At 60.4% G+C, this 25,851-nt stretch overlaps 3 protein-coding genes across 8 annotated transcripts; 1 reads left to right on the top strand and 2 right to left on the bottom strand.

The window, feature by feature from the left end:
• The first annotated feature begins 4,900 nt into the window (after positions 1-4,900).
• ROBO3 (roundabout guidance receptor 3) lies at positions 4,901-14,175 on the top strand. Its single transcript, XM_085209298.1, has 25 exons — positions 4,901-5,225; positions 6,769-7,095; positions 7,403-7,560; positions 7,631-7,751; positions 7,822-7,960; positions 8,468-8,595; positions 8,836-8,960; positions 9,036-9,207; positions 9,282-9,490; positions 9,723-10,054; positions 10,140-10,306; positions 10,390-10,496; positions 10,575-10,791; positions 10,867-10,979; positions 11,429-11,600; positions 11,709-11,894; positions 11,963-12,104; positions 12,172-12,242; positions 12,315-12,488; positions 12,561-12,705; positions 12,771-12,932; positions 13,507-13,613; positions 13,694-13,771; positions 13,838-13,942; positions 14,015-14,175. The coding sequence occupies exons 1-25, from the start codon at positions 5,078-5,080 to the stop codon at positions 14,173-14,175; spliced, it is 3,966 nt and encodes a 1,321-aa protein (XP_085065424.1). The 5' UTR covers positions 4,901-5,077.
• Positions 14,176-14,206: 31 nt separating this feature from the next.
• ROBO4 (roundabout guidance receptor 4) lies at positions 14,207-20,033 on the bottom strand. Of its 4 annotated transcripts, none has more exons than XM_085209292.1 (13): positions 19,820-20,033; positions 19,455-19,733; positions 19,242-19,380; positions 19,039-19,166; positions 18,260-18,375; positions 17,966-18,185; positions 17,835-17,891; positions 17,341-17,512; positions 17,111-17,261; positions 16,901-16,970; positions 16,237-16,359; positions 15,881-16,160; positions 14,207-15,771 (listed from the first exon to the last, which is right to left on the bottom strand). In XM_085209292.1, the coding sequence occupies exons 1-13, from the start codon at positions 19,929-19,931 to the stop codon at positions 14,535-14,537; spliced, it is 3,084 nt and encodes a 1,027-aa protein (XP_085065418.1). In that variant the 5' UTR covers positions 19,932-20,033; the 3' UTR covers positions 14,207-14,534. The 4 variants fall into 4 exon arrangements, with proteins under 4 accessions (XP_085065418.1, XP_085065419.1, XP_085065416.1 ...); XM_085209293.1 differs by having other exon boundaries at positions 17,835-17,888; positions 19,820-20,032; XM_085209290.1 differs by having other exon boundaries at positions 16,901-17,031; positions 17,767-17,891; positions 19,820-20,030.
• A 341-nt stretch (positions 20,034-20,374) lies between these two features.
• HEPACAM (hepatic and glial cell adhesion molecule) lies at positions 20,375-25,511 on the bottom strand. 3 transcript variants are annotated; one of them, XM_085209297.1, is made up of 7 exons: positions 25,227-25,511; positions 23,271-23,651; positions 22,752-23,033; positions 22,570-22,663; positions 21,996-22,066; positions 21,858-21,928; positions 20,375-21,780 (listed from the first exon to the last, which is right to left on the bottom strand). In XM_085209297.1, the coding sequence occupies exons 1-7, from the start codon at positions 25,288-25,290 to the stop codon at positions 21,562-21,564; spliced, it is 1,182 nt and encodes a 393-aa protein (XP_085065423.1). In that variant the 5' UTR covers positions 25,291-25,511; the 3' UTR covers positions 20,375-21,561. The 3 variants fall into 3 exon arrangements, with proteins under 3 accessions (XP_085065423.1, XP_085065420.1, XP_085065422.1); XM_085209294.1 differs by having other exon boundaries at positions 23,271-23,612; positions 25,227-25,502; XM_085209296.1 differs by lacking the exon at positions 25,227-25,511 and having other exon boundaries at positions 22,752-22,991; positions 23,271-25,098.
• Between the last annotated feature and the right edge of the window lie 340 nt (positions 25,512-25,851).

The raw sequence follows: 25,851 nt of genomic DNA, 5'->3' as shown, positions 1-25,851 counted from the left end.
ATTAGAGTTATTTGACCATTTGCAAATGAGACACCGACCCCAGGCTCACCCCCTCCTCTCCCTGTCAAAAGACATTCCTGCAGCAAGTTGTGCCCCCTCAGATCCCTGCTTCCCTCACAGATATACTGGTGCAGGTGAAACTGGGGCATCCTCCGTGTTAAAGGGATGTTAAGTGGGACCCTGCATCCCAAAGTTTGTCTCAGAGTGCGTCAATTGGCCTCTCCCCTCTGAATCAAAGATTGCTTACTCAGAGGCCTCCATCTTCTCATCATTCCCTTTGCGTTGGAAGCTCTGTTAAATAAGGAGAAGCAGGAAAATACAGAAAACTCAGCCCTGTGCCACCCTCTGCTGAGTGGCAGTGAGATGTGAACTGAGCCTGGCACTGCCATTCGTGTCACACCGAGTCAACCACCACTGCTGGTGGCACGCAACGGTGGGGATTAATTGAGATTCATTTAATTAAGTATGGATGCAGGGTTTGAAATGCCACTGCGAAGGCGTCCTCACCGCGTGGCACTGCTGTCAGCAGAGACCAAATGACACCAATGACAGCAAAACGGGCAGTTGGTCTATCGAACAGGGGAAGAGTCTCTGTGTGGGGCTCCCGGGAGTGCCTCTGTTGTGTGCTGGTGCAGATGGTCACACATGCCACGAGTGCCGCCCATCTTCAGAAGCGCTGCGTGCAGCCCTGGGGACGCGCGGATCGGGGCAGCCCTGCTCGCGCCCGCCTTCAAATCCAATCGCCATGATGAAAAACGAGCCAAAAGCCAAGCGAGCCGTCAGATATCCCCTGACTTGCGCTTACTGCAATGTAGCGACCTGCTCATAATTAACCTCCCGTTGTAAATGAAAAGAAGCATACACTTATTAACAGCGACAGAGGCCGATGCCAATTAAAGCGGAAGCTGGCGCGGGCTTCCTCGGCGTGCGGCAAAGAGCAGAGGCTGATGAAAGGAGATGAAAGGCGCGGGATGCCTGCGGTGCCGATGCAATATTCAGGAGGTCGCAGAGCCAGGCAGCGCCCGGCCGTTGCGGACGTCCTTCGGGGCTGCGTCCCCGGGGGCGGTGGCGAGGAGCACCCAGCTGCCCCCTGCACAAAGGGCCCAGGCGGGCGGATGGGGAGCGGGCGGGCTGCCACGCCTCCGCCTTTGTCTCTCTTTCAAAGCCAATATCCCAGCCCCAGATGGGTTAATACATAATGCAGACAAGCAAGTAATTGGTTGCCTTTGTATGGCCGTCAGCGATCGGTCCCCGGCCCTCTGATCCCCCATTAGTGGTCATGCAAACAACCCTTCCACCCAATTAAGCACAGCTTTGATAGCGCCCTTCCCAATGATGCGCCAGCCCCAAAGCAGCGCTTCGCACATGAGCCACTACCTGTTACCCGGCTTCGGGGACGCGTGGCCCCGCTGCTCGCCGTGCCCCAGCTGCTGAGCCCTGCCTGCAGCCCCGGCCTGAAGGGAGGCCGGGCTGATGAATGAGCTGGGCTAACTCTGTATTAAAGAGCTGGAAATGGGATGTTAATATACCCCAACTGCTCATCTCGAGAACACATGGGCTCCGGCTTCCCAAAGGCAGCGGTAATGAGGCGGGCTGGGACGCCCACCACCTCCTGCACCTGCCAGGCACACAGAGGACAGCCTGACACCGTTCCTCTAAGGCATGCTGGCATCTTCCCACTGAGCATCCCAGTGCCATCCCACAAAGCATCCCAGCGTGCTCACTGCAAGCATCCTGCTACCATTCCTTAAACCGTCTGACCATCCTCAAAAACAACCCAGTGCCACCTCCCAAAACATCCCAGTATTATCTCCTGAAGCATCCCAGTATCATCCCTCAGTGCTTCCAGCGTAATTCCCATCTCAGTGCCTTCCCCTAAATAATCCCAGTGCATTCCCCTTAAGTGTCACAGTGTGCTCAGCTAAGGTAGACCAGTTGCTTACACAGCTTCCTGGCAGCACACTCTGAAACATTGCCCCATCCCTCCTAAAGCATCCCAGCATCACCACCAAAAGCAGAACAGTTTGCTCTGCAAAAACATTCTGACATTATACCCTAAAGCATCCCGGCATCATCTCCTAAAACACCTCAGTGTCACCATCTAAAACACCCCAGTACACTCCCCACATCGACTTTACAGTATATCAGTGTTATCCCTGAAGTATCCCTAATGCATCCCATATTATCCCCTAAACCATCTCCTCGTGCTTCCCTAAAGCATCCCATGTCATCCCACAAACCTTCGAGGCACTACACCCTGAACATACCATTAGCATCCTCCACAGCAAGATAGTACTATGCCCTAAAGCATCTCACATCAGCCCTATTGTACGTCAGCGTCACTCCCTAAAGCACCCCACGTCACCCTTAAAGCCTCGCCCATGTTCCCTAAAGCACCCCATGTCGTCTCCCCAACCTTCTATCCGTTTTACCCTGAGCACATCATTATCCTCCCCACGTCCCTAAAGTTTCCTGCCCGTTTCCTACAGCACCTCACCGTTATCCTCTAGGACGCCCCACTTTGCCCCACTCAGGAGGTGCTCTGGGGACCCGTCCAGCCCCCAGCCCCACTGCAGGCTTCACCCCACTGCCCCCCCCACATTGCCCCCCCACGCTGCCCTATGCTGTGCTGCATGGCTCTGTATAAATATTCAACACAGCGCATTTCCAGGCGGCAGCGGGGGGCTCCCGAGGGGTATGCGGTATGCTAATAGCCGGGCTGGATGGGATTTACATCCCCTCACAGGCACGGGGCCGCTCATTTGCCCATACAAATGCCTTGTCGCTTGTCATTACCGGCTGGGCCACCGTGCAGCTCCGTGCCTCAGTTTCTCCATCCCGATGCCATCCGCAGCACGCAGAAGGTCCTGATGTGCAGGGAAAGGGCAACTCCGGCAAACTGGGACACGGAGATGAAGTCTGCATAACTGAATTATGGGGGGAGCGCCCAGGCACACAAGCCCTGAGCAAACAGCCACTAATCGCCGAATTAAAGGGCAATTAGGTGCCCTGGCGGCAGAATCAATCTGCTAGCAGCCCCCCACTTGCTGTTTGCCCAGCTGATTGTGGGGACAAGTAGGGGGATTAGGGACCAGGGGTCCCTTTGTCTGCTGTCCCGATCCCAAGAGGAGGGTTCAGGAGTGGGGTCTGCCTGTGCCACTCCTTGGAGCCCATCACTCCACCTCGGGCCAGGGTGACCCCCAGGCTAACAGGGAGGGTTCTCTATTCTGCTCCCAGGCCCGGGCCGTGCCCCTGTTCCCTGCTTAGCTTCTAGAGGCTCACAGATTCCCCAGTGCTGCGGCATTCAATATTCTGGCATCACTTTCAATTACCATTCCAGAGAAGTGTTTAGATAATAGTAGGATAAACCTGTTATTCTGCAGGTCATTTATTTCTGCTTTTTCCTAACAGGAGTCCCCCAGCTGCTGAGTCCCATCAGGAGAAATGGGAAAGATCTGTGTTATTCTTAAATTAATATTTATTTGCTTTCTCTTCTTTGCCCATGAACAAGAGGGAGCGTGAATAATGCATGGCCCTGAGGACACCCAGATAGGAGTGCTGCATCGCTGGGCTCCAAGGTCTTTCCTGGCTGGGGAGGCTCCCAGTTGTGCCCCAGAGAAACCCAGATGTGCAAAGATGTGCACCCATCTGCAATGCCAGCATGGTGCCAGATGTGTGCGCCCATCCAGGTGTGCTTCACTCTTCCAGATGTGCACCCAGCCCAGTCCCGAATGTGCGCGTACCTGCTGACAGAAGACCTCCAGATGTGTGGCCGGATGTGAACTCAAATTCCACTTGGAAGCTGGTTGAAAGCACACAAAGCATTGCCGTGCCTCCAGATATGCACAGATTCGAAGCATCCATCTGTCCAGATGTGCCCACACTGTGGCACACGCATACCTACAGATGTTTGATCAGCTGCCACACCGGGACCTTCCCAGCTGCTATCCTGCACAACAGCTGAGCCCTCCAACTATTTGAGTGCACAGCTGGATCTGAACATCCCAGAGACCCAGTTTACCCACAGAAGGTCGGGCATCAACCCAAGGATGCCTCCAGATGAGAACCTGTGCTGGTGCACATCTGCACGTCTCCTTTGCAGACGTTCATCCAGATGTGTGCATCAAAAAGTGGCCTCTTCTGGGAGAGGGGAGCATGGGCACCTCCAGATGTGCACACACGTTTCCCTGTTTTCTCCCCATTACCCATTCCCACCTCTTCTCTCCTCTGAGCCTCCCCACCGCTGCCAGCCACAGCTTTGTGCTTTTGTAGCCTGGTCATTAGTGGCACCGTAAGGAGCCCCTTTCCACTCCCGGGGGTGCGCTGAGGGGCCGCAGTCGGGCTCCAATTAGTGCCAGCAGGAGCCAGCTTCGAAAAGACGCATTGCTTCACACGTTAGCCTGGCACGTTCATAAAGCGGCTAATTGCCAATTATGAATTCGGGAGATACGCGGCGACTGCAGAGCCATGGGGTGCCGGCTGCCCCGGGGGCACTGCTGGGACCGGGACCCAACACAGATTTTGGGATGAACCAGCTGCCTCTTCCTACCTTTCCTCCTCCTGAAGCCAAAGCGGAGCCCGACTGGTGGAGCTCACTCGGGACATGCCGACATATCCACAGCCGCCCCCCAACTCTTAGATTCCCCCCCATTTGGGACTCCTCCGCCCCATCCCTTTGCACCTCAGCCCCTCAGCCCCCACCCCCAGGTTACCCCCATATAGGAGAGTCCCACCCCATCCCTTCGCCTCCACTCTAACGGTGACCTCCCCCCCCCTTCCCCCGGACACCCCCTCTCTCCGCTCCCCCCGCTCCGCACCGCTCTGGCCGCGCCCCCCTCCCCGCCGGGTCTGGGGGCGGTGCTGCGGGCTGGGCCGTGCCGAGCTGAGCTGGGCTGGGCTGGGCTGGGTCCGGCCGCGCTGTGCCGAGCCGCGCCGGGCCGTGCCGTGCTGGGTCCGGCAGAGCCGGGCCGAGCCGCGCCGGGCCGAGCAGAGCCGAGCCGTGCTGGGTCCGGCTGAGTCGCGTCGTACCGGGTCCGGCCGTGCCGTGCCGAGCCCGGTCGGACCGAGCCGGGCCAGCATGCTGCGGTACCTTCTGAAGACGCTGCTGCAGATGAACCTGTTCGCGGACTCGCTGGCGGCCGAGATGTCCAACTCCTCCGAGCTGCTGCTCGGCATCAACGGCAGCGAAGCCGCGCTCGACCTCCGCAACCTCACCGCCGGCAACGGTACGCGTCCGGCCCCGGCCCGGCCCCCGCTCCCCCGCTGTCCCCCTGTCGCGCTGTCCCCCTGTCGCGCTGTTCCGCTGTCCCGCCGACCCATTCCCCCCCCGTCCTGCTGTCCCGCTGTCCCGATCCCGCCCCGACGCGGGACACAGCGCGCAGCCCCGCAGCCCCAGCTGGAGCTGACCAGGGACCTTCCTCTTGTTCCCACATCCACCGTGTGTCCCCATGCCGGGATCTGTCCCGTGTCTCCAAACCAGCTCCATTTTCTCAAGCTTGTCCCTTGTCCCCAAACTGGGAGGAGATCCTCATCCCCAAACATACTGTATGTTCCCGAACTGGCTCTATGCTCCCAGCCGAGAGCGACCCATTCCCCGTATCGTTCCCGTGCCCCAAACAGGAACAGCTCTCGCGTCCTCAGACCGGCTCCGTATCTCTAAACCGACCCCGTGTTCCCTAATTTGTGCCGTGTCCCCAGACCGACCTCATGTCCCCCCGTCTCCACAGTTCGCTCCCATGTCCTCGAGCCGGGACAGACCCGGGGCACAGCGGGTTCTGGAGCTGCGGGGTCGTTCTCCTGAATTTAGAGCACCGAGTTTTTCTTTTTTCTTTGAGCCCGAACTTTTTGCTCCGTTTGGGTCCAAGGCGGCTGATCCGTGTTGGGAGCCCCGCAGAACGCCCCGTCCCACCGCAGCCGGCTGGGCTCAGGAGGGGGCACGGCGTGGTCCCCCCCGTGCCAATTAGCCCCGTGCCCAGCTGCGGCCCCCCGGATGCCCCGCTGCTCCCCCCAACCCCCCGGAACTCTGCAGCATCCTATCCCCACGGCAACGCATCCTGTTCCTATGGCAACGTATCCCTCCGCCCCGCAGGGGTGCCCCTCTCCCCCCCCTCCCCTCAGTCCCTCTGCCGGTGCCACCGATCGCCTTGACCCCCCCCAAGCGCCTCTCAGGCTGGCACCTGCGCGTACCGGGCACTGCGAGACACAGCGACACCCCGCGACCGAAAGCCGAACTGCAGCTCCGGCGCTGTCACACGGCCAGGCGGCACCGGGGACGCGGCGGTGGTGGCACTGGGGCCACGTGCGCGATCTGTGGTTCCAGACCCGCTTCGGGGGCTCGTGTGCTCAAAGCTCTGCTCTGAGCTCTGGCGCGGCATAAATCCAATGTGGTCACAATGAGCGTTAATTAATTCTTCTGCCCTCACGGTAGGGATTTCCCTGGATCCACTGAGAAGATCCATATACTCATTGGAGAAGGACGATTTTCCCTTTTTTTCCTTTTTTCCTTTCCCTTTTCCTTTTCCTTTCCTTTTTCCTTTCTCTTTTTTCTTTTTCCCAATCCCATGTCTCTGAGGACCCACTCATTTCCTGCCCTGCACCCTCTTGGCCTTGCTCCCACCCCACCAGCACCGGCAAGAGGACCGGGGAGGGGACACACCAGGGTGACACGGGGGGACACCAACACCTCTCCCCACACCCTGAGCCCCAGCCTCTTTCCACCTCGTGCCTTTCTGCCCGCACATCCCTGGGCTATGTCACACCCTTCCCCAGGCTCCCACCCGCGGCTGGAGGACTCCGCACCCCGCATCGTGGAGCACCCCTCGGACCTGCTGGTGTCCAGGGGTGAGCCGGCCACACTGAGCTGCAGGGCAGAGGGCCGCCCGTCGCCCACCGTGGAGTGGTACAAGGACGGTGAGCGCGTGGAGACGGACCACGAGGACCCCCGCTCCCACCGCATGCTGCTGCCCAGCGGCTCCCTCTTCTTCCTCCGCATTGTGCATGGCCGCCGCAGCAAGCCTGACGAGGGCATCTACGTCTGCGTGGCCAGGAATTACCTGGGTGAAGCCACCAGCAGGAACGCCTCGCTGGAGGTGGCTGGTGAGCCCCAGTTGCACGATCCCCATCTCCACCCCCATCTGTGTCCTTGTCCCCATCCCCGTCCCTATCCCCATGGTCTCTGAGCTCCCACGCATCTCCAGACCTACACCCTTCTGGCCTTGCCCCTTCTCAGACAATGTCTTAGGAGAAGGGTTGTCACTCCACTGCGTGCTGGAAAACGTCACCTTGGGGCTTGATTTGAGCACTTGGAACAGGCACTTTTTGCTCCCAGAAGGGGCTTCTGCAGCAAAAGGAGTGTAGGGATGGGGGAACCGAGGCAACGACATTGCAGCCTCTGTCCTTGCAGTGCTGCGGGATGATTTCCGGCAGTCCCCTGGGGATGTGGTGGTGGCAGCAGGTGAGCCGGCTGTGCTGGAGTGCGTCCCGCCCCGCGGGCACCCTGAGCCCACCGTCACCTGGAAGAAGGATGGCACCCGGCTCAGCGACAAGGATGAACGCATTACGGTGAGGGCCAGGAGTCCCCAGCACAACCAGGTCGGTGTTTGGGCCTCGGCTGAGTGCGGCTCCCTGGCAGATCCGCGGTGGGAAGCTGATGATGGCCACCACGCGCAAAAGCGACGCCGGCATTTACGTCTGTGTGGCCACCAACATGGTGGGGGAGCGGGACAGCGAGCCGGCCGAGCTGGTGGTCTTTGGTGCGTAGGGACGAGAGGCAGCTGGGGGGGTTGGTGCCGGCATGAGGGACTCACAGCTGCTGCCCCTCAGAGCGCCCCGCGTTCGGCAGACGGCCACAGAACCAGGCGGTGCTGGAGGACCAGGCGGCCGAGTTCCCTTGCGAAGCACTGGGGGACCCCCCGCCCACCGCCCGCTGGCGCAGAGAGGATGGTGAGCTGCCGGCGGGAAGGTGAGCGGGGTGAGGAGTTGGGGGGGTCAGCACGTCCCAATCTGGGGTGTCTGCTATGGGATGGGTGTCCGTGTAACCCATCCATGTCCTCATTGCACCCCAAACCTTCACATCCAACATTCGCATGGCATCCCACACCCCCATGGTGTCTCACATCCACATGACATCCTGCATTCCTATCGCATTCCACGTCACCTTTTGCATCCCGCACCTTCATTACATCCCAAATCCTGATCCGAATCTCTATCATTCTATGCCTCCCTGATGTCCCACATCCCCCTCATGTTTCACGTACTCATCCCATCCCACATCTATAACACACCCTGCATCCTTGTTGCATCCTCCACACTCACTACATCACACGTTTCCATCCCTACTGCCCCCACACCCTCCATCCTAGCTGCATCCTGTATTCCCATCATATCCCCATCATATCCCACATCCATGTGGCACCCTCGTGGCACCTGGTGCCCTGTCGGCACCCTGGGCTCTGGGGTCTCTCCCCAGGTGGGAGCTGCTGGCTGACAACACGCTGAGGATCAGTCGGGTGCGGGCAGAGGATGAGGGAACCTACACCTGCATGGCCGAGAACAGCGTGGGCAGGTCGGAGGCCTCGGGCACCCTCATTGTGCGCGGTAAGGGGGGACCCCAAGTGTTTGTGCAAGGGTTAAGATTACGTCAGGGTTAGGGTTAGGGCATGGGACAGCAGTGGGCACAGCTCCGAGCTGCAGGAGCTCAGGGAGTGTTGAGACACTGCTCTCAGACATAGGGCTTGGTTTTTGGGTGATGCTATGTTGGGGCTCAAAGAGCCTCGTGGGTCTCTTCAGCTAGGGATATTCTGTGATTCTGTGATTCCCTCTCTCCCTGTATGTCAGTGCCCCCACAGCTCATCACCCGGCCCCGCAACCAGACTGTGCCCCCCGGCCAGAGTGTGACCTTCCAGTGCGAGACCACAGGAAATCCTCCGCCGGCCGTGTTTTGGCAGAAGGAAGGCAGCCAGGTCCGTCCCCTCCCCACCTCCGCCCCCACAGCACCCCACCGTGCACCAAAGCCTTCTGCCTCCCCCTCTGCCCAGACACTGCTGTTCCCTGGGCAGTCCCCGCCAGCTGCCGGCCGCATTTCGGTAGCATCCAGCGGCGCCATGACCATCGCCACCGTGCAGCCCACCGACGCCGGCTATTACCTGTGCCAAGCCATCAGCGTGGCTGGCAGCGTCCTGGCCAAAGCGCTGCTGGAGGTGGAGGCTGGTAGGTGGTGGTGATGGTGGCGATGCTCCGGGCACCGAAACAAAGGGGCTCACTCAACTTTATCTGCATGGCAGCGCCCGCTCAGCCCCGACCGCCAGTGATCCGCTGGGGCCCTGCCAACCTGACGGTGCTGCCGGTGGGGGCCACGGCGCAGCTGCCCTGCTGGGCAGAGGGTGAGCCCTCACCCCATGTGGGGTGGCTGAAGGATGGGCGCACCGTGCTGGGCTCTGAGAGCCGCGCCAGCCTGCTGGAGAATGGCACTCTGCAGATCAGCAACATGCGGGTGAGCCGCACCGGCAGGGGGGAACGGGGAGACACTGTGGAGCTGGGGGGGCACTGGGATGCACTGAGCAAGAGGTGGTGGGTCCAAAGGGTGGTGGGTGCTCAGAGCAATGGGCACCCAAGGCGATGGGTGCCTCAGGTGATGAGCGTCCAAGATGATCCGTACCAAAGGTGATGGGCACTAAGGGTGACAGGTGCTCAGGGAGATGGGGCAGGAGCTCTTCCCCTTGCAGGTGACAGACTCAGGCCAGTATGAGTGTGTGGCCACTAGTTCGATGGGTGAGATGCGCTGGAGCGGGTCCCTGCAGGTGCAAGGTGAGTCATGGGGATGCCGTGGGACCAGAGATGCTGTGGAACTGGAGATGCAGCTTCCATGGATCTCAGTGCCTCTGCCTGCAGGTGATGGATCTCTCCTCTCGCCACCATCCCCAGAGCCCGGCATCCTTCCAGGGCCACCCTCCACCCCACTGGTCACCAATGTCACCAAAAGCAGTGTCACCCTAACCTGGAAAGGGAATGAGCAAAGCGGTGGCACTGCAGTCACCTACATTGTGGAAGCTTTCAGGTACCCCACGCACCTCCTCTCCAGGTTCAGGGTGACATGGTGACGTAGTGCCACCTTGCCATGGGTCACCTCTGTGCCCTGGCAGTGAGGCCATGGGCGGCCCGTGGCAGACAGTGGCAGCCAATGTGGAGGGTGAGACACACACCGTGCAGGGCCTCGTCCCCGACACCGTGTACCTCTTCCTGGTGCGGGCACTCAACGCCCATGGGCTCAGCGACCCCAGCGGCATCTCAGAGCCCATCCGCACCCAAGGTGAGACCCAGCAGAGGTGCAAAGAGACACGGCATCCTGGGTGCACCCGCATGCCCACACACCCAGCTCCTTCCCCTTTTCAGCAGACACCAGCCCCACGCCACAGGTGTCTCCAGAGCTGGCACGTGTGGCCGTGCACCTGCAGGAGCCCGTGGTGCTGCCGCCGGGTGCCGTGCGCCTCGCCTGGACCGTGAGCGTGGGGACACGGCGGGTGGGAGGGGACACAGTGCTGCACCTCTGTCACCCCCCTCATCTCCCGTGTCCTCAGGTGGAGCCCCCATCGCCCTCTGTGCAGGGATACCAGGTGCTGTACCGGCGGCGCGGTGGGCGCTGGGAGGCGTGGGATGTGCGGGCACCGGGCGAACGGGGGGCTCTGCTCACGGGGCTGCGCCATGGCCAGGACTACGAGGTGAAGGTGCGGCCCTTCTACCTGCACCTCCATGGCCCCGACAGTGCCGTGCGCGCCCTGCGTATGCCTGAGGCAGGTGAGTGTGGGGCTGGGGGTGCAGGGTGTCCCCGCCATGGGATGCACTATGGCCGTGATGTTCCACGCCCCACAGCCCCCAGTGCTCCACCACGGGCTGTCAGCGTGGCTGGAAATGGCACCAGCGTCCGCATCTCCTGGCAGCCTCCACCGCCAGCTGAGCAGAATGGAGTCATCCTTGATTACCGAGTAAGTGGGGCCTGCAGGGTCCCGCATCCCCCCACATCCCATATTCCCATTGCATGTCACATCCCCATCAAATCCTCATCACATCCCACATATGTCATATCCATCACTCTTATAACATCTCACATCTCCATCCCATACCTTATCTTCAACATATTCCATATCCTTATCGCATCCTACATCTCCACTGCATCCTACTTCTCCACCTTGTTCCACCTCCCAACTGCATCCCACAATTTCACTGCATCCTATGACTCCACTGCATCCCAATCTCCATCTCATTCTACATCCCCATTACATCCCATGCATTGATCTCATTCTACAACCCTATTACACCCTGTATCCCCATTGCATTCTGCATTCCCATCGTATCCCACATCTCCATTGCATCTCACATTTCCAGCAGACCGCACATCTTCAGCCCCCGTCCTAACACTGCACCTCTGCCTCAGATCTGGTGCTTGGGCAACGAGAGCCGCTTCCACATCAATCAGAGCGTGGAGGGGACGGTGCTGGCCACAGTGCTGCAGGGGCTGGTGCCCGGTGTCCCCTATCGTGCTGAGGTGGCTGCGGCCACGGGGGCAGGTGTGGGTGCTCGCAGTGCACCCATCTCCATCCGCATCGGTGAGTGTCCCCCTGGTGCTGCAGCACCCATGAGTGGGGATCTCTGTGGGGCTGGTAGCCAGGGATGGCTGCTCAGCACCGCTGGCATCCTATCCCATGTGCTTGCAGCACCCCCAGTGGAGCAGGACGTGGGGCCGGTGGGATGGGGCAGCATGGCGGAGCGCATGGCCGCGGTGGCGAGGCGGCCAGCCTTCATCGCTGGCGTCAGCGGTGCCCTCTGGCTCATCCTCGCTGGGTTTGCAGCATGGCTCTACAGCCGCCGCCGCCGCAGGAAAGAGCTGAGCCACTTCACAGGTATGCATCGCAGCCTGGGACCCCCATCCGCTGCCCACCCCACACTCACACAGAGTTTCTTGTTGCAGCCTCCTTTGCCTTTGCGCCCACGGGTGCATCCATGGGTGCTGTAGGGCCGCGTCACGGCCCCACCGCATCCTCACTGCCACCCCCAGCTCTGTCCACACTCACCTTCCCACACACCCCGGTACCAGCACACAGCAGCCCCAGGTAACACCACATTCCCTCAGACCCGCAGCCCAGCCAGGGGCCCCCATCACCATCCGTATCCCTGCAGGAATGCTCACCCGTGGCTGGCGGACGCGTGGCGTGGTGGTGGCCTGGATGCCACCGAGAGATACTACAATGGTGAGGGGCTGCAAGGAGCTGGCAGTGTGCTGGGGGTGGGACCGACCCTAATGGGGTGGCCGTGCTCTGCAGAGGCCGGCATCTCCCGCTACATCGCCCAGACGGAGCCCTTTGGGCCCGGGAATGCCGAGGGGCCCATCTACAGCAGCATCGAGGCAGGGGGCGATGAGCTGCGCACCTTCCACCGGCCCTGCTCACAGCATGGCCCCGAGACCCTGTATGGCCACTCAGCTCCTGGGCAGCACGGTAGGATCACAGCAGTGGGGGGACACTGGCGCACGTCCCTGTGCCTGCAGCCCCCCGTCCCTCATCCCAAAGGGAAAAACTTGGGGAAAGCGGTGCAGACACCGGTGCTGAGCTGGACCGAGCTACTGCCCCCACCACCCTCGGCCAGTGAGCTCAGCCAGTACACTGAGGAGGAGGGGGAGAAGGAGGAAGAGGAGATGGATGAAGAGGATGGCATGTGAGTGTGCATGGTTGGGGGGCTGCGGTGTGCTGGTTCCAGTGCCCACCCCGTGCTCCCCACAGCTTGGGGCTGGAGGAGCACTGTCCTTCCACTGAGGATGCCCCCCAGCACACTGCCTCCTCACCTGCCACCCCCACGGGCTGCTGGACCCCGGCTGCAACAGCCCCTGTGCCCCACGAGGACACCCGCAGCCTGCAGCGTTTCAGCAGCCCCCGTTCACCCCGGTAGGAGATGTCACATCACCCCTTGTCCCATCGCCCCACCGGCACAATGGGATCATCACGATCCGTGCATGATGCTATCATGAGCCCGGGGTCGAACAGCCTGCCTGGGACATGGCAGTCCAGCCGTGCCACCATGCCATGGCCCGGCTGTGCTGCAGTCCTGCTGTGCTACTGCAATTCGACCACGCAGCTGTGATCCATCCGCGCCACTGTGATCCAGCGGTGCTGCTGCACTTTAGTCGTATCACTGAAATTCAGCAGCACTGCTGTTGGTCAGATGTGCTGTTGAAATCCAGTTGTTCAATTGCATTCCAGGTTTGCTGTTGGCATTCGTCTGTGCAGCCACACTCCAGCTGTGCCTCTGTGATTCCAGCTGTGCTGCTGCAGCCAGGCTGTGCCATTACAGTGCAGCCACACAGCTGTCATCCAGACCTGACCCTACCATCCTACCCCACTGTGCCACCGCTCTGCTCTGCTCTGACACAGCACAGCACCGGGGCGTCCCCCCCGTGTCCCCTTTTCCCCCCACTTCTTTCAGACAGCCCAACATCACTCCACGCCCCCTCTTCCCCAGGAGACCCCCACGCGGCACTGCACTCTCACCGAGCCCCCCGCTGAGCCCCCGCAGCCCAGACACATGCAAAGGTCCCGTGCCCCGAGCCCACCGCCCCCACGGCGCAGGTGAGCCCCGCAGTGCCAGCGCAGGGCTTGGGGGGCCCTCACTACGTGGAGGGTGTCTGACACGCCGTCACCTCCCCCAGGGAAAACACGCTCGGAGACCCCGAAGAGCCACCCGAAGCCCAAAGGCGGCCGCTACCCTCGGGAGCAGTGGACGGGAGGTGGGTGTGAGCCCAGAGGGGGCCGGGGGCTGCCCGCGGCGCTCAGCCCTCGCTCTGTCCCCGCAGGAGACCTGCCGCCGCCCCCACTGCCGCCTCCGGGCGAGACCCCCCCTCCCAGCCGGGAGACGAGCGGAGCTGAGCGCAGAGCAGCCCACCGCCCGCCCCGCCAAGGTGAGCTGGGATCCGGCCGCAGCGCCAAACCGCCGGCAGTGCCACCAACCCAGCGCCGTCCCTCCCCGGCAGGTGACGTTGTCCCCTACAGCAAACCCTCCTTCCTGGCCCGCGGCTGCTCCACCGCCGGCAGCGCCTCGTCCTGCGGCTCCTCCGGCTCCCGCGGGCACGGCTCAGGGCGCAGCCCCCGCCCGGACCCCCTGGCTCCCCGCCCGCCGCAGGAGGAGCGATGAAGCGGCGCGGGGACGGTGACACGGGGACGGGTACGCGTGGGGTGCTCGTTCATTTCTGTCTGTAAATAGGTGTGCACAGAGCCGGAGGGAGGGGGTTGAGGATGCGCTGGGTGGGGACAAGGATGGGATAGATGAGGGGTGAAGACACGGGGAGGGACAAGGATGTTTGGGACAGTCGCTGGGGATGGAAAGACGAGGACCCTGGGGACAAGGCCAGCTGGAGGGGAACATGAGCAGGAGGGCCACCCACCCACCTCAGTGCTCCCCAGCTGTGCACGTAGCGTTTCCTAGCAGAGAGCCCCACCTGGGGGAAATGATGAATAAAGCTGGATTGTAGCCAAGCTGGGAGGGCTCTGGCCTCAACACTGCTTTAACACAGGGGCTGCCACACTCCTGTCCCTTCTATCCCTGGAAAGGAGCCCACCCCACTGGCTGCCCACTCGGGGCATCCCCACGAGGCTGCCCATCTCCATCCCCTTCCCTGTCCCCGTCCCCAGGGCCACCTCCCCGCACAGAGGGGATGATGCCAGGCGGTGCAGGGGGGCAGCAGCTCCCTCACCACCCCCATCGATGTCCTCGAGGCTGAAGCAGAGGCTGTCGACGGCCACGGCCAGCACACGGGCAAAGCTGGCATCGAGCAGGAAGGAGCCGTCAGAGGAGCTGGCCAGGCTGCAGCGGGTGCTGGGGACGGTGTCCTCCGTGACAGACCCCCATCCGTTCAGCAGAGACCCCCCCGGCGAGCCCTCGTGACCCCACACCTCGGGCTTCTCTTCTTCCTCCTCCTCTTCCTCCTCCTCCTCTCTCTCGCCCATCTCAGAGGCGGGAGGCCCACAGATGTACCCATAGGTGTGGGGAGGGGACAGGGGGCGGGGCACAGGGACGCGCTGGGGATGTGCTGGGGACACCTCTGGCCTGGGGGTGTTCGTGGGGCGGTGGGCTTCCTGCACCCTCTCCAGGTCCTCGGCAACCCGCTGCGGGGTGAGGACCCCATCACTGAGTGCTGGTGAGAGGCGGCCGGGCTCCAGGGACACGTCTTTGGTGGCCACCAGCGTGTCCCTGGGCCCTCTGGTGAACACAGATGTGTCCCTGGGGTTCTGGGGGATCATGGGCATGTCGTCAGGGTGCCTGGCTGCTGGGAACGTATCTCTGGGACACCTGGTGGCTGAGAACATGTCCCTGGGGTGCTGAGTGAATGGGGACATGTCCTCCTGGACTGTGGTGGCCAGGGAGTGACTGGAGGCTGAGGACAAGTCCCTGGGACTCCTGGTGGCCGGGGACTTCTCCTTGGAGTGCCCAATGACTGGGGATCTGACCCTGGGGCACTCGGTGACCGGGGACACATCTCTGCTGGGTCTTGTGGCCAGTAACATTTCCTTGCGGCTCACAGTGGCAGGGGACATATCTACGGGGCTCCTGGTGACAGAGGACATGTCCCTGTGCTTCCTGGTATTCTTGCTGTTCCGAGTGACTGGGGACACATTCTTGGGGCTCCTGGTGACTGGGGACATGTCCCCAGGGTTCCCAGTAACCGTGGACGTGTCTTTGGGGTTCCCAGTGACTGGAGATGTGTCCCTTGAGCACCCCATGGCTGGGAACCTGCAGGCACATAGGACACGTTGGCTTTTGCCACCGCAGCACCTGACTGGGGCAGGGAAGGGGGCAGCCTATAGCACCAGGGGCATCCCCTAGAGACACACAGACTCACCGGGTCCCCATGGGGTGCCAGACGTGCGGATGTCCTGCAGGTGCCACCAGCATCCCAGCACCAATTGATGCCACCGAACTGCGCCGTGGTTTTGGGGAGCTGATGGTGGGCAGCCACCATGGGTCCTCTCCTGCTAGTGCCGTGTCACCATCCTGTCCTTTCTGCTGAGGCCATCTGTCCACTGAGTCAAAATGTGTCCCCCACTCCCCGGCACACAAGGGCACGGGAATGGCCCTGAGCCCAGCCACTGGCACTGGGGAGCTGTGCGTACGGTCCAGCTCTGCATGGGGACACAGTCATCAGCCACCATTCTGCTGTCCCCAGCGTGCCACCCCATCTCCCTGTCCTGTTCCCACCTCGCTTGCGGATGTGCTCCCACAGTGCCAGGCTGGACGTGCTAGTTTTGGGGTGTTCTCTGCAGAGGTGGCTGCAGCTGGGGGTCGTCGCAGGGCTGAGGCTCGGCAGCTCCGAGGTCAGGGCTGGAGGGGGAGAGCTGTCAGGCTTGAGCACCCTTCGGTGCTGAACCCCTGAGTCCCTCCGTCCCAGGCACTATCTGTCCCAAATGGGGGCCCTGTACCCCCTGTGTGTGTCCCAGGCACTCTGTAAGAGGCATCGAGTGGGGATCCCACAGCATCACCTGAGAGTCTCGCTAGATTTGGTAAGAGTCCCACAGCATCATGGGGATGGGGAGGTTGGAGGTAGTGGATGGGGTGGCCATAGAACCTTGAAAGAGAGTCTCAGGCACTTGGGTGGGCTTCCCAGGGCAGTACACGGACATCCATTGGCACTGGATGAGGAGTCCAAGATACTCTGTGAGCATCCCACAGAACCCTATGGGGGTCCCAAGTCCCACTGGGGATCCCATAGCCCTCTGGGGGCATTCCAAGCATTGGGTGGGAGTCCCATAGCACCCTGTGGTATTTCCATAGCACCGGGTGAAGGGCTCCAGGCACTGAGTGGAGGTTCTAAAGAATGGGGGGGTCCCATAGCCCTCGATGGGGGTCCCGACACAGGGCTCACGAGAGGGCTGGGGGTCCCTGCTGTCGCTTCCCAGGAGCCGACTGCTGAGGCTGCTGCTGCCACTGAGGTTCTGAGGAACACAGACAGGTTTCCAGGGGCTGCTGAGCCATGGCACATCAGCGTCCTCCTGCCTGCAGGGCAAGGGTTGCCATCAGGATCCCACCCCTCCTGTGCCAGAGAGCCCCACAGATCCTCACCACAGTCACTCACCCATGTTGTGCCATGGAGCCCTGGCTGGCGCGACGCTGGCAGATGAGGAGGAGGAGGGCAAGCAGGGCTAGCCACAGCAGTGAGCCAGTGGCTGCGATGACCGCAGGCTGCTGCAGCACCCGCACCACTCCGGTGCTCCCTGCCATCATCTCTGCAAGGGCATAGTTGATGTCACCCCTATGCCACTGCTCTATTCCCTGCTGCATCCCACAGCAGACCCCTTTTCCTACCCAGGACGCCACAGGTGACATTGCTGGGGATCCCCAGCCCTGCACCATTGAACGCGGCTACTTGGATGCAGTATCTGGCCCCAGGGCCGTGCAGGAGGGTCTCCAAGCGACGTGTTCCTCCGTCCACAGTGCGGTTGGTGGGTTGTAGCCAGCCCTCGCCCAGGGACCAGACCTAATGGGTACCGATAGGTGAAATTCCCTTGAGGAATCCCCTTGGGATAGATTCTCTTGGATGACTACCCTTAGAAAACCCCTTGGATGGATTTTCTTGGATGGGCCCCTCTTTGATGGTCCCATTGGTTTGACCTCTTTGAATAGTTCTCCCACCTTGGATGGATCCCTCTTGGATGGAACCCCACCATTCTTCCTTGGATGAAGCTCCCTTAGATGGAACTCCCTTAGATGGACACCCTTGTCCCCTCAAACCTGGTAGCCCCGAATGATGCCATTGTGGGCATCAGGAGGAGGTGGCTCCCAGCTCACGATAACGGTACCATTCCCTGGTGCAGCCTGGCCCACGGTGACACGCTGGGGTGCTGCGCTTGGCACTGCTGGGACAGCAACACTGAGCCTCTAAGACCTCCACATAGCTCCCCACATCTCCCCTCCCACCAACCCAACCTACCTTCCTCAGGGATCCAGAGGTGCCAGCTGTTGCTGTCCAAGCCCTGGGTCCCACCAGCGTAGGGTCGGACCTTGAACTCATACTGGTAGCCCCGCTGGAGTGCAGGGATGACGGCGCTGAGCTCCCTGCCCACGTCCTGCTGGGACCAGGCAGTGCTGGCAGGGAGCAGGCAGCGATACAGCACCACAAAGCCCTCTGGAGCTGGCCCTGGTGTCACCATCTGGATGGGACAAGAAGGGTTATGGGGACGTAAGGAGAGGATCTTATTCCACCAGTCGGTTGAGGCACACCTACCCTCCAGCGGAGCCAGACAGTGGCGTTGGTGGGCAGTGCAGTGCCATTGTCCAGCTGCAGCTGCACAGCCAGCAGGTTCTGCCGTGTGGTCTCCCACCGGCCTGCCGGCAGCTGCCCTGCAGGAAAGAGCAAGGATAACGGTGGCACCTGCACCCTACAAAGACATGCCTGGAGACCAAGATGTCTCCTCGCATGGTTACACTTAAATGGACTCTTTGGATTAAGAGCTCTTGAACACCTCCTTGGATGGACCCCATGGTGGATTCTTCTTAGATCCCTTGGAACCCTTGGATGGATATCTCTTGGCTGAATCACACTGTAATGAATCTCCCCTGACAGAACTCCCTAGATGGATCCCCTTGGAGGAAGCAACTTAGTTGAATCCCATTTGTCCTCCTGGATGGTTCCAAGAGGTTCCCCTTTGATCCTCTTGTGTGGATTCTCCTTAAACTGGCCTCTACTCAAATGATTCCCCTTGAATGGACCTTGTCTGAATGGAACCTTTTGGATAGATCCTGTTATATGGAATCCTTTAGATGGACCTACTCACACAGAACCCCCTTTTGGAAGGATTCCCACCCCCTTGGCTGCCTTCTTCTTGAATGTATCCCCCGAGATGACTCAGTTAGACAGGCCCTTTGTTGATGGACTCCCCTTGGATGAGCCCTTTGGATGAACCCCTTTAAAGCAAACGCAATGAAACTGAGTTCCATTAGATGACCCCCGTCAGCTGCACCCTCAGATGCCCCCACGTGGTGTCTCTGGTGGTCCCCACTGACCCTCCACACGGAGGCGGGCGGTGGCAGCAGCGCTGCCCAGCTGGCTCTGGGCTGTGCAGACGTAGGCACCACCATCGGCTGCCGTCACCGCGTGGAGTCGCAGCGTGTGCTCCTGATCCACCTCGTGCCTGTGGACACCGACATCCCATCACCCTGCGTCACCCACACTGGAGAGGTGACCTCGCCACCTCACCGCCTCCTACCTCCCCCAGGGCAGATCCCCGCTCTCCTTGTGCCACTGAACCCGCGGTGCCGGGTCGCCCTGCGCACCACAGCTCAGCTCCACCGTGCTGCCGGCCACTGCTGTGACATCACTTGGCCGCCGCACGATGACTGGCTTCTCTGCAGGGAGGAGACGTCGGGGAGGTGACACGGTGCGCCTTTGTGCCCCAGGACCCCCACCCACTGCAGCTTACCCAGGATGGTGACTTGAGCACCCCGGCTGTGCCGCTCGCCTGCTGCGTTGGCTGCCACACACACATAGACCCCCGCGTCGCTCCTGCGTGCCGAGGCCACCCGCAGCTTCCCCCGGGTGAGCTGGTGACGGCCCCCAGCCAGGCGCAGGGTGACGCCGTCCTTCCTCCAGGTGACGCGGGGCTCGGGCTGCCCGGCGGGGGGCACGCAGTCCAGCTCCAGCGCCTGCCCTGCCACGACCACCAGGTCCCCGGGCTGCAGGCGGAAATTGTCCCGCAGCTCTGTGGGAGAGGGCACACGTCCCTTGGTGGAGACACCTTTTAGGATATCCCCCACCTACCCATCACCATCCCCACGATGCCCTTACCAGCTGGGCGCTGGGTGCTGTGCGACTCCATGTCCCCTCCGGGGGGGTGGCAGCCCCCCAGGCACAGTGCGGTAGCCCAGAGCCCCAGTGCCATGGCCCAGCCGCCCTCCATGGCCTCCTTCTTCGTCCCTGGATGCAGTCCTTCCCGGTAGGGTACAATGGCCGGATGTGAGGGACGGGAAGCACTGGGGGATGCAATTAGCCTGGCTGGGGGAGCAGCCAGTGGGCTGCACGGAAGGGAAGGGTGGGTTAAGGAGAAGTGAGATCAGCGTGGGGCGGGGAGGGCTGCAGGGCACAACGCCATTAGTAGGGACTGAAGTGAACAGTCTCAAAGGAGCACTGCAAACTGAAATCTGGGGGAAATTTCAGCATTTCCCAAAATGTCGTTGGGTGCTACTTCCCTCCAACTTGGGATTTCCCCACCAGCTGTCTTGCCGACCTCATTCTTGCTGCCTGAATGGGTGCACTGAGTCGGTTCTTCCCAGCTGCCACCCATCTTCCTCGCATTGTCCCCCCTCCCAGCACACCACCCCAACACACCAAGCACCTTGGAGCTGGGTAACACATGGAGTTTATTGGTTAGTAGCGTCCACGAGTGCTTGCTCACGCTGAGCACCGCGGGCTGCCCCAGCACCTGCTCTGGCGCCCCGGCCCTTCGGCTCTGTCCTAAACCTACTCCTGGGGAATCCTGCAGCAATGCATGTGGGTGCGCTGAAAAACAGCTGATTTTCACAGAAAATCCAGAGGCAGCAGAGGGTGGCTGGTGGCTGCAAGGGCACTGCTCACTGCTGGGTGTTTGGGTACAGTGCAGCCAGAGGGCTGGGGGGCCTTTCCACCGGTGTGTGTGGGTGTGCGTGCGCATGGGAGCCTGCACACCAACTGCATGCATGGGGTTGTGGTCACGTGCACAGTGCTCTTGCACGTGCGTAACATGTGCATGCTCTGTGCACGTTCTTCTCCCACACTCCATGCACGCTCCTTCCACATGCCCCATGCATGCTCTCTGAACACTCATGTTCTCTACACGCTCCATGCACATTTGGAGTATGCTGGCACGCTCTCTGCAAATTGCACACTTACCTGCATGGTCCATGCACATGCCATGCACACATTCCACATAAGTACTTCTGCTGTGCAGTCTGTTTGGTCTCAGCTGCATGCTTGGTGCACTCTCTCTTGACATGCTTTTGACATGTTTTATTTATGCGCTCTTGCATGCTACCTTTGCACGCTGTGTGCATGCTCTGTCTATACGCTTTTGTGCATGCTCTCTTGCATCTTTTGTACATGCCCTCTCTCCATACTCCAGGCTGCTCTCTCCACACAGTCCATGCACGTTCTCTTGCAGGCTCTGTGCACACTATCTGCATGCTCTCTCCATATATTTCATGCACCATCTCTCAGCATTCTCCTGCATACACTCCTGCATGCTCTCTTTGCACACTGCATGTTTGTGCATGCTCTGTGCACACTCACTCCACATGCTCACTTTCTCTGCAGACGGTGTGGGCTCTCTGTGCATGCTCCATGTACGTCCCATGCATGTGTGTGTGTGCTCCCCATGCGCACCACACCCGGCCCCATGGCCACTACAGCAACACCCCAGCACCCCAGCAGGGTGGAAGGGTGCAGCTCCGGCGAAGTTCAATACCAAATTAGTGACTTTCCACCGTGCCCTGTGTCACCCCTCCACGCCTGGGCCAGGCCGAGCCATGCACGTGTTCCCCAGCACCACCGCTAGCTCAGGCACTGATCTCCAGGGCGCTGCCTTCCTCCTGTTCACGGATGGCAGGGACCCCGGTGGCCCGCAGCAGGCGCGCAGCAGAGCGGGATCGCGCCGGGGAGCCGGGGGGTGAGCGGGGTGGCCGGGCTGGAGCAGGTGAGCGATGGTAGCGGCGAGCCCCGCGTCCTGGTGAGCGGCCAGCGGGTGGTGATGAATCCTCCTGAGGCGCTGCAGTGTCCTGCAGGGACAGCGTGGGCATTGAGGAGAGCGCGATGTTCCGCACTGCCCTGCGGTGCATCCCGGCCACCCACTCACCTGCTCCTTGAGGATGTAGAGGGCCAGGGGGGTCTTGCGATCATGGTCGGCACCACGCGGGATGGTGTCAGCTGCGGGAAGGGGAGTAGGTGGGTGCCCACGGTGCAGTGCTGCCCATGCTGCCAGCACAGCACTCACCCTCATGCTTGGGGTGCTCCTCGTCCTGTTCTGTGTAGTCAGGGGGAGGTGGCTCTGCTTGCTGCTTCGGTCTGGAGAGTGAACAGAGGCTGTGATGATGGTGGTCATGGGTCAAAATTACAGTAACCGTGACAGTCATGGTGGTGGTCATGGTCACGGTCATGTTGGTGTTGATGCTGATGGTCATGGTCATTGCCATGGTGGTGACAGTAATGGTGCTAATGAGAGAATGGCCCCAAACACAGCCGCAGGTGACCATGGTGCTATAGTGAGAGTGGAATGGGGTGAGATGGGATAAGACAGGATGGGACAGAACTGGGAGGGGTGGGATGGGATGGGATGAGATGAGAAAGGACAGAACAGTGCAATTTGGGATGGGATGAGATGGAATTAAATAGGATGAAATGAGACAGAATGGAGGACATGGGAGGGGAGCAAATGGGATGAGACACGACAAGACGGGATGGGATGGAAAAGGGAAGGCTAGGATGGGATAGAATCAGGGAAGATAGGATGGGATGGGATGGGTTAGGAGAAGGATCCCCTTTGTCTCCTCTATTCCCCCAAGCCATACTTCTTGGAAGGTTTCCAGCAGGCACAAACAGTCACCAGAGTTACGAGCAGGAAGATGCCACCCGTAGAGAGGATGATGTAAAGGGAACTCCGGCCTAGGAGAGAGCAGTGAGGAGGAAATACCCCCAAAAGCTTAACCAGCAGCATCTTCCAGCAATGGCCAGCTGTGGGGACACATCTTACGGTAGACAGTGAGCTTCACAGGGACACTGCGGCCCTGGCTGATGGGGTTCTCCACCAGGCAGCTGTAGACATCATCATCTGCCATGAGGACACGGGTGATGGTGAGGATCTTCTGGTCAGGGGAGAGGAGGAGGCGGGAGTCGTTGTTCAGCGGCCGCCCATCCTTCAGCCAGGTGTAGGTGGGCTTGGTGCCGTTCTCGTGTGAGCAGTTGAGGGTGAAGAACTCGCTGAGCTCTAGCACTGTTGAGGAGGCCACCAACACTTGTGGCTTTGAGATGGGGACTGTGGATGAGGGGAGCCTGGGTGACACCAATGCCTTGCAGGACATGGATGGACCCAGGGGATGGGGAAAGGACCTCAAAACCCCACTGGGGAGATGATTTGGCTGCAAGCAAGCCAGAACCATCTCTTCATGTGGCCAAACTCCCCACATAACTCTCTGCTGCCCAAATCCCTCCCAGAACAAAGCTGTCCTGTTGGGAAAACCCAAACACGTCTGGGCGCCCTCCTCGTCCTTACTGTCCACAGTGAGGTTGATGGTCTTCTCGCCAGTGAAGGTGTCATCGGTGATGGAAACCTCCACCTCATAGCTGCCCTCGTCGGCCAGCTGCAGCGGGCTGATGAGCAGCGAGCCGTTCTCCAGCACACGGATGCGGTCTCGGTAGTCGGGCCGCAGGTTGCCGATGATCTCGGTGCCGATGGACTGGACGACGGTGACGGGTTTGTCCCGCTTCAGCTGCCACTTCACCACCGGTTTGTCGGGGCTGGCGCTGGCGTAGCGCACTGACAGCAGCGCCGCTTTGCCTGCCGTGCCGCGCACCAGTGCCGACGGGCTGGTGATGTTCACCCCCGCCAGCAGACCTGGGGATGTGGGGAGACAGCGGGCGCCGCGTCCCGGCTCTCCGAAGAAGGGGAAATCCCCTCCCGGAGCTGCGGCAAGCATCCCAAGAAGCCCTCCACTGCAGCACCCCCAGTGTTTGCATGGAGTTTTTTAAAAAAGCATGCATTGCCTCAAAAAAGTGCATTGCAAGGGTTGAAGCAGCTCTCTGCAAAATGCATTGGAAGGAGTTGATGCATTGGTTGCTTTAGGGTTGATGAAACTCTTTCCAAACGCACAGTGGAGTTGATGCAGCCCTTGCAAAGTGCACTGCAGGTCTGATGCAACTCGTGGCAAAGATGCATGCACAGGGATGAAATTTTTGCGTCACACCCCCAGCTGTAGAGGATGCTCTTGTCCAGCCAACACTCCTCCCTCTGTGCACAGCCACAGTGAAGGGGACTGAGTCCCCATGTCCCGGTTTCAAGGGTACCCACCAGTCCCCATCACCCCACGGGAAAATGTAAACTAGCTGAGCTCAAAGCAAACAACAAACAGCTTACAAAACTGTTCTTCAGAGAAAAACAAATAAATACATAAATAAATAATGGGTTTACTCCCCAAAACTCCTATCTCCACCAATTTGGGGACTTCATGAGTCTCTGATGGCATCACTCAGAGGTGAACAAATACCAGACTGAACAGGGGAAATCAGCTGGGGAAGGCGAGGAGGGAGGCGAGCAGAGCAAGAAAGGGTTTAAACAAGCTCGAAAGTCACGGGACCTATTGGTATGCAGCATCCGTCCATCCGCCCTCCCCAACAGCCATGAAGCTCAGCCTTGAAAAGGCACTGTGGGGTGAAATTTTGGGGGAAAATCTGGCTGCGGGTCCAGGATGCAACCCCTGCCCCATCCCCCGAACACAGCCGGGTGCCTGTTTTAATCCCATTTGTTTGTTTTTTCAGGCTTTTGGGGGGATAACAGGAGGGATTTAGAGAGCATCACACAAACCTCTCCAGAACTCTAATGCTTCCCCAAAAGGTCAATGATTTCTTCAACCCTCCCCCTCCACTCCATGTAATAAATTTTTGGAGTTCAAAACCAATGCACTTTGTATCCTCAGTCTGACATCTTCTGTGCTACTTATGGGTCCAAATTTCAGAGAAATGGTGCAAAACAGCAGCTGCCTTCCTGCACCAGGCCCAGGTGGGGGCTAGTACCTCAGGGGGTGCCAAGTCCCCAGAATCAGTTTTTGGGAGGGGATTTAGGGAATTAGTGATACTTTGGGGTGAGCTGCAGCGGGATGGGGGTAACAGGAGATAACAGGGGCGACCAAAGGGCTGCGAGGGGAAGGTGAAGAGCGAGCAAGAAAAGAGTCTGGGGAAGCCAAGGAGCTGCTGCCAGAGCCCGGGGGGCCGCCCCCCCTTCCCCCCCTCGCACAGCACAGCCCACTTTCCCTGCAACGGAGTTCTTTTCGTATCTTTCAGCCTCATTTTCCCCCTTTCCACCCCTCTGCCAAGAGAGGTGGCAGCACCCACCCACCCCACCGCCCCCTAACCGTCCCGAACAAATCCCCCTTTACATTCAGTCCCACCCTATTGCGGGGAAAAAAGAGAGAGGGCAAAGAAGCGCGGCGCAGGCGGTGCCCGCCGCCCCTACCTGCGTGCAGAGCCAGGAGCCAGGCGGCGGGCAGCAGGCGCGGGGTGCCCGCAGCTCCCCACATTTCGGGCCGGCTGCAGGGCCCTGCTCTGCGGTGCGGTCCCGCTCCGGGCACGTCCCTCCGTGCTGCTGGCCCTAAGCCCGGGCAATTTTTTTTTTCCCTTTTTTTATTTGTCCCTCGCTCTCTCAATAGAGCCCTGTGTGTTTCGCCTCCCCGGCAGCCCGAGCTGACACTTGTTTGGGGAGAAATCACCCAGATTTGCAATTTTCTGCCCCGTTTCCATGGGATGGCTGCAACGTCCCGGGGGATTTGGGGAGCAGGGTGCTGCGTCCCATTTCCTTGTGTTTTTTTTTGTTGTTGTTGCTGTCGTTATTTTTGGGGGGGTCACATTTTGCAAAGCTGCCCCCACCTCCAACCTGCGCTCCCTTTTTGCTGTTTCCAGGCTGCGTTCCAGCTCCAGTGCCAATTAGTTCCCGGCACGGCTCAATGGGGCAGCGGGAGCGGGGCAGGCTGCCCGGAGCTGCGTCCCACAGAGCGCTGCCAGCTCCTCGCAGCGCCGCTGAGCTGCCCCGGGCTGCCTGCGTGGCTCAGGATGCATCCGGGGATGCTCAGAGGTGTTTGGGG

This window comes from Meleagris gallopavo, chromosome 26 (genome assembly GCF_905368555.1).
Source record: "Meleagris gallopavo chromosome 26, MGAL_WU_HG_1.1, whole genome shotgun sequence".
NCBI classification, from domain to species: Eukaryota; Metazoa; Chordata; class Aves; order Galliformes; family Phasianidae; genus Meleagris; species Meleagris gallopavo.
This window is presented reverse-complemented; position numbering and strand designations above follow the sequence as displayed.

Coding starts and splice junctions, on each gene's coding strand:
- ROBO3 (XM_085209298.1), top strand. CDS start 5,078: ATGCTGCGGTACCTTCTGAAGACGCTGCTGCAGATGAACCTGTTCGCG. Junction 7,961..8,467: donor GGTGAGCTGCCGGCGGGAAG/GTGAGCGGGGTG, acceptor GTCTCTCCCCAG/GTGGGAGCTGCTGGCTGACA. Junction 11,895..11,962: donor AGAGCTGAGCCACTTCACAG/GTATGCATCGCA, acceptor TTCTTGTTGCAG/CCTCCTTTGCCTTTGCGCCC.
- HEPACAM (XM_085209297.1), bottom strand. CDS start 25,290: ATGTGGGGAGCTGCGGGCACCCCGCGCCTGCTGCCCGCCGCCTGGCTC. Junction 23,652..25,226: donor GCTCCTGGCTCTGCACGCAG/GTAGGGGCGGCG, acceptor CCTTCTTCGGAG/AGCCGGGACGCGGCGCCCGC. Junction 21,781..21,857: donor TCTACATCCTCAAGGAGCAG/GTGAGTGGGTGG, acceptor CTGTCCCTGCAG/GACACTGCAGCGCCTCAGGA.
- ROBO4 (XM_085209290.1), bottom strand. CDS start 19,931: ATGGAGGGCGGCTGGGCCATGGCACTGGGGCTCTGGGCTACCGCACTG. Junction 19,734..19,819: donor CAGCACCCAGCGCCCAGCTG/GTAAGGGCATCG, acceptor CCTCTCCCACAG/AGCTGCGGGACAATTTCCGC. Junction 17,262..17,340: donor TGTCACCTGTGGCGTCCTGG/GTAGGAAAAGGG, acceptor ATGCCCTTGCAG/AGATGATGGCAGGGAGCACC.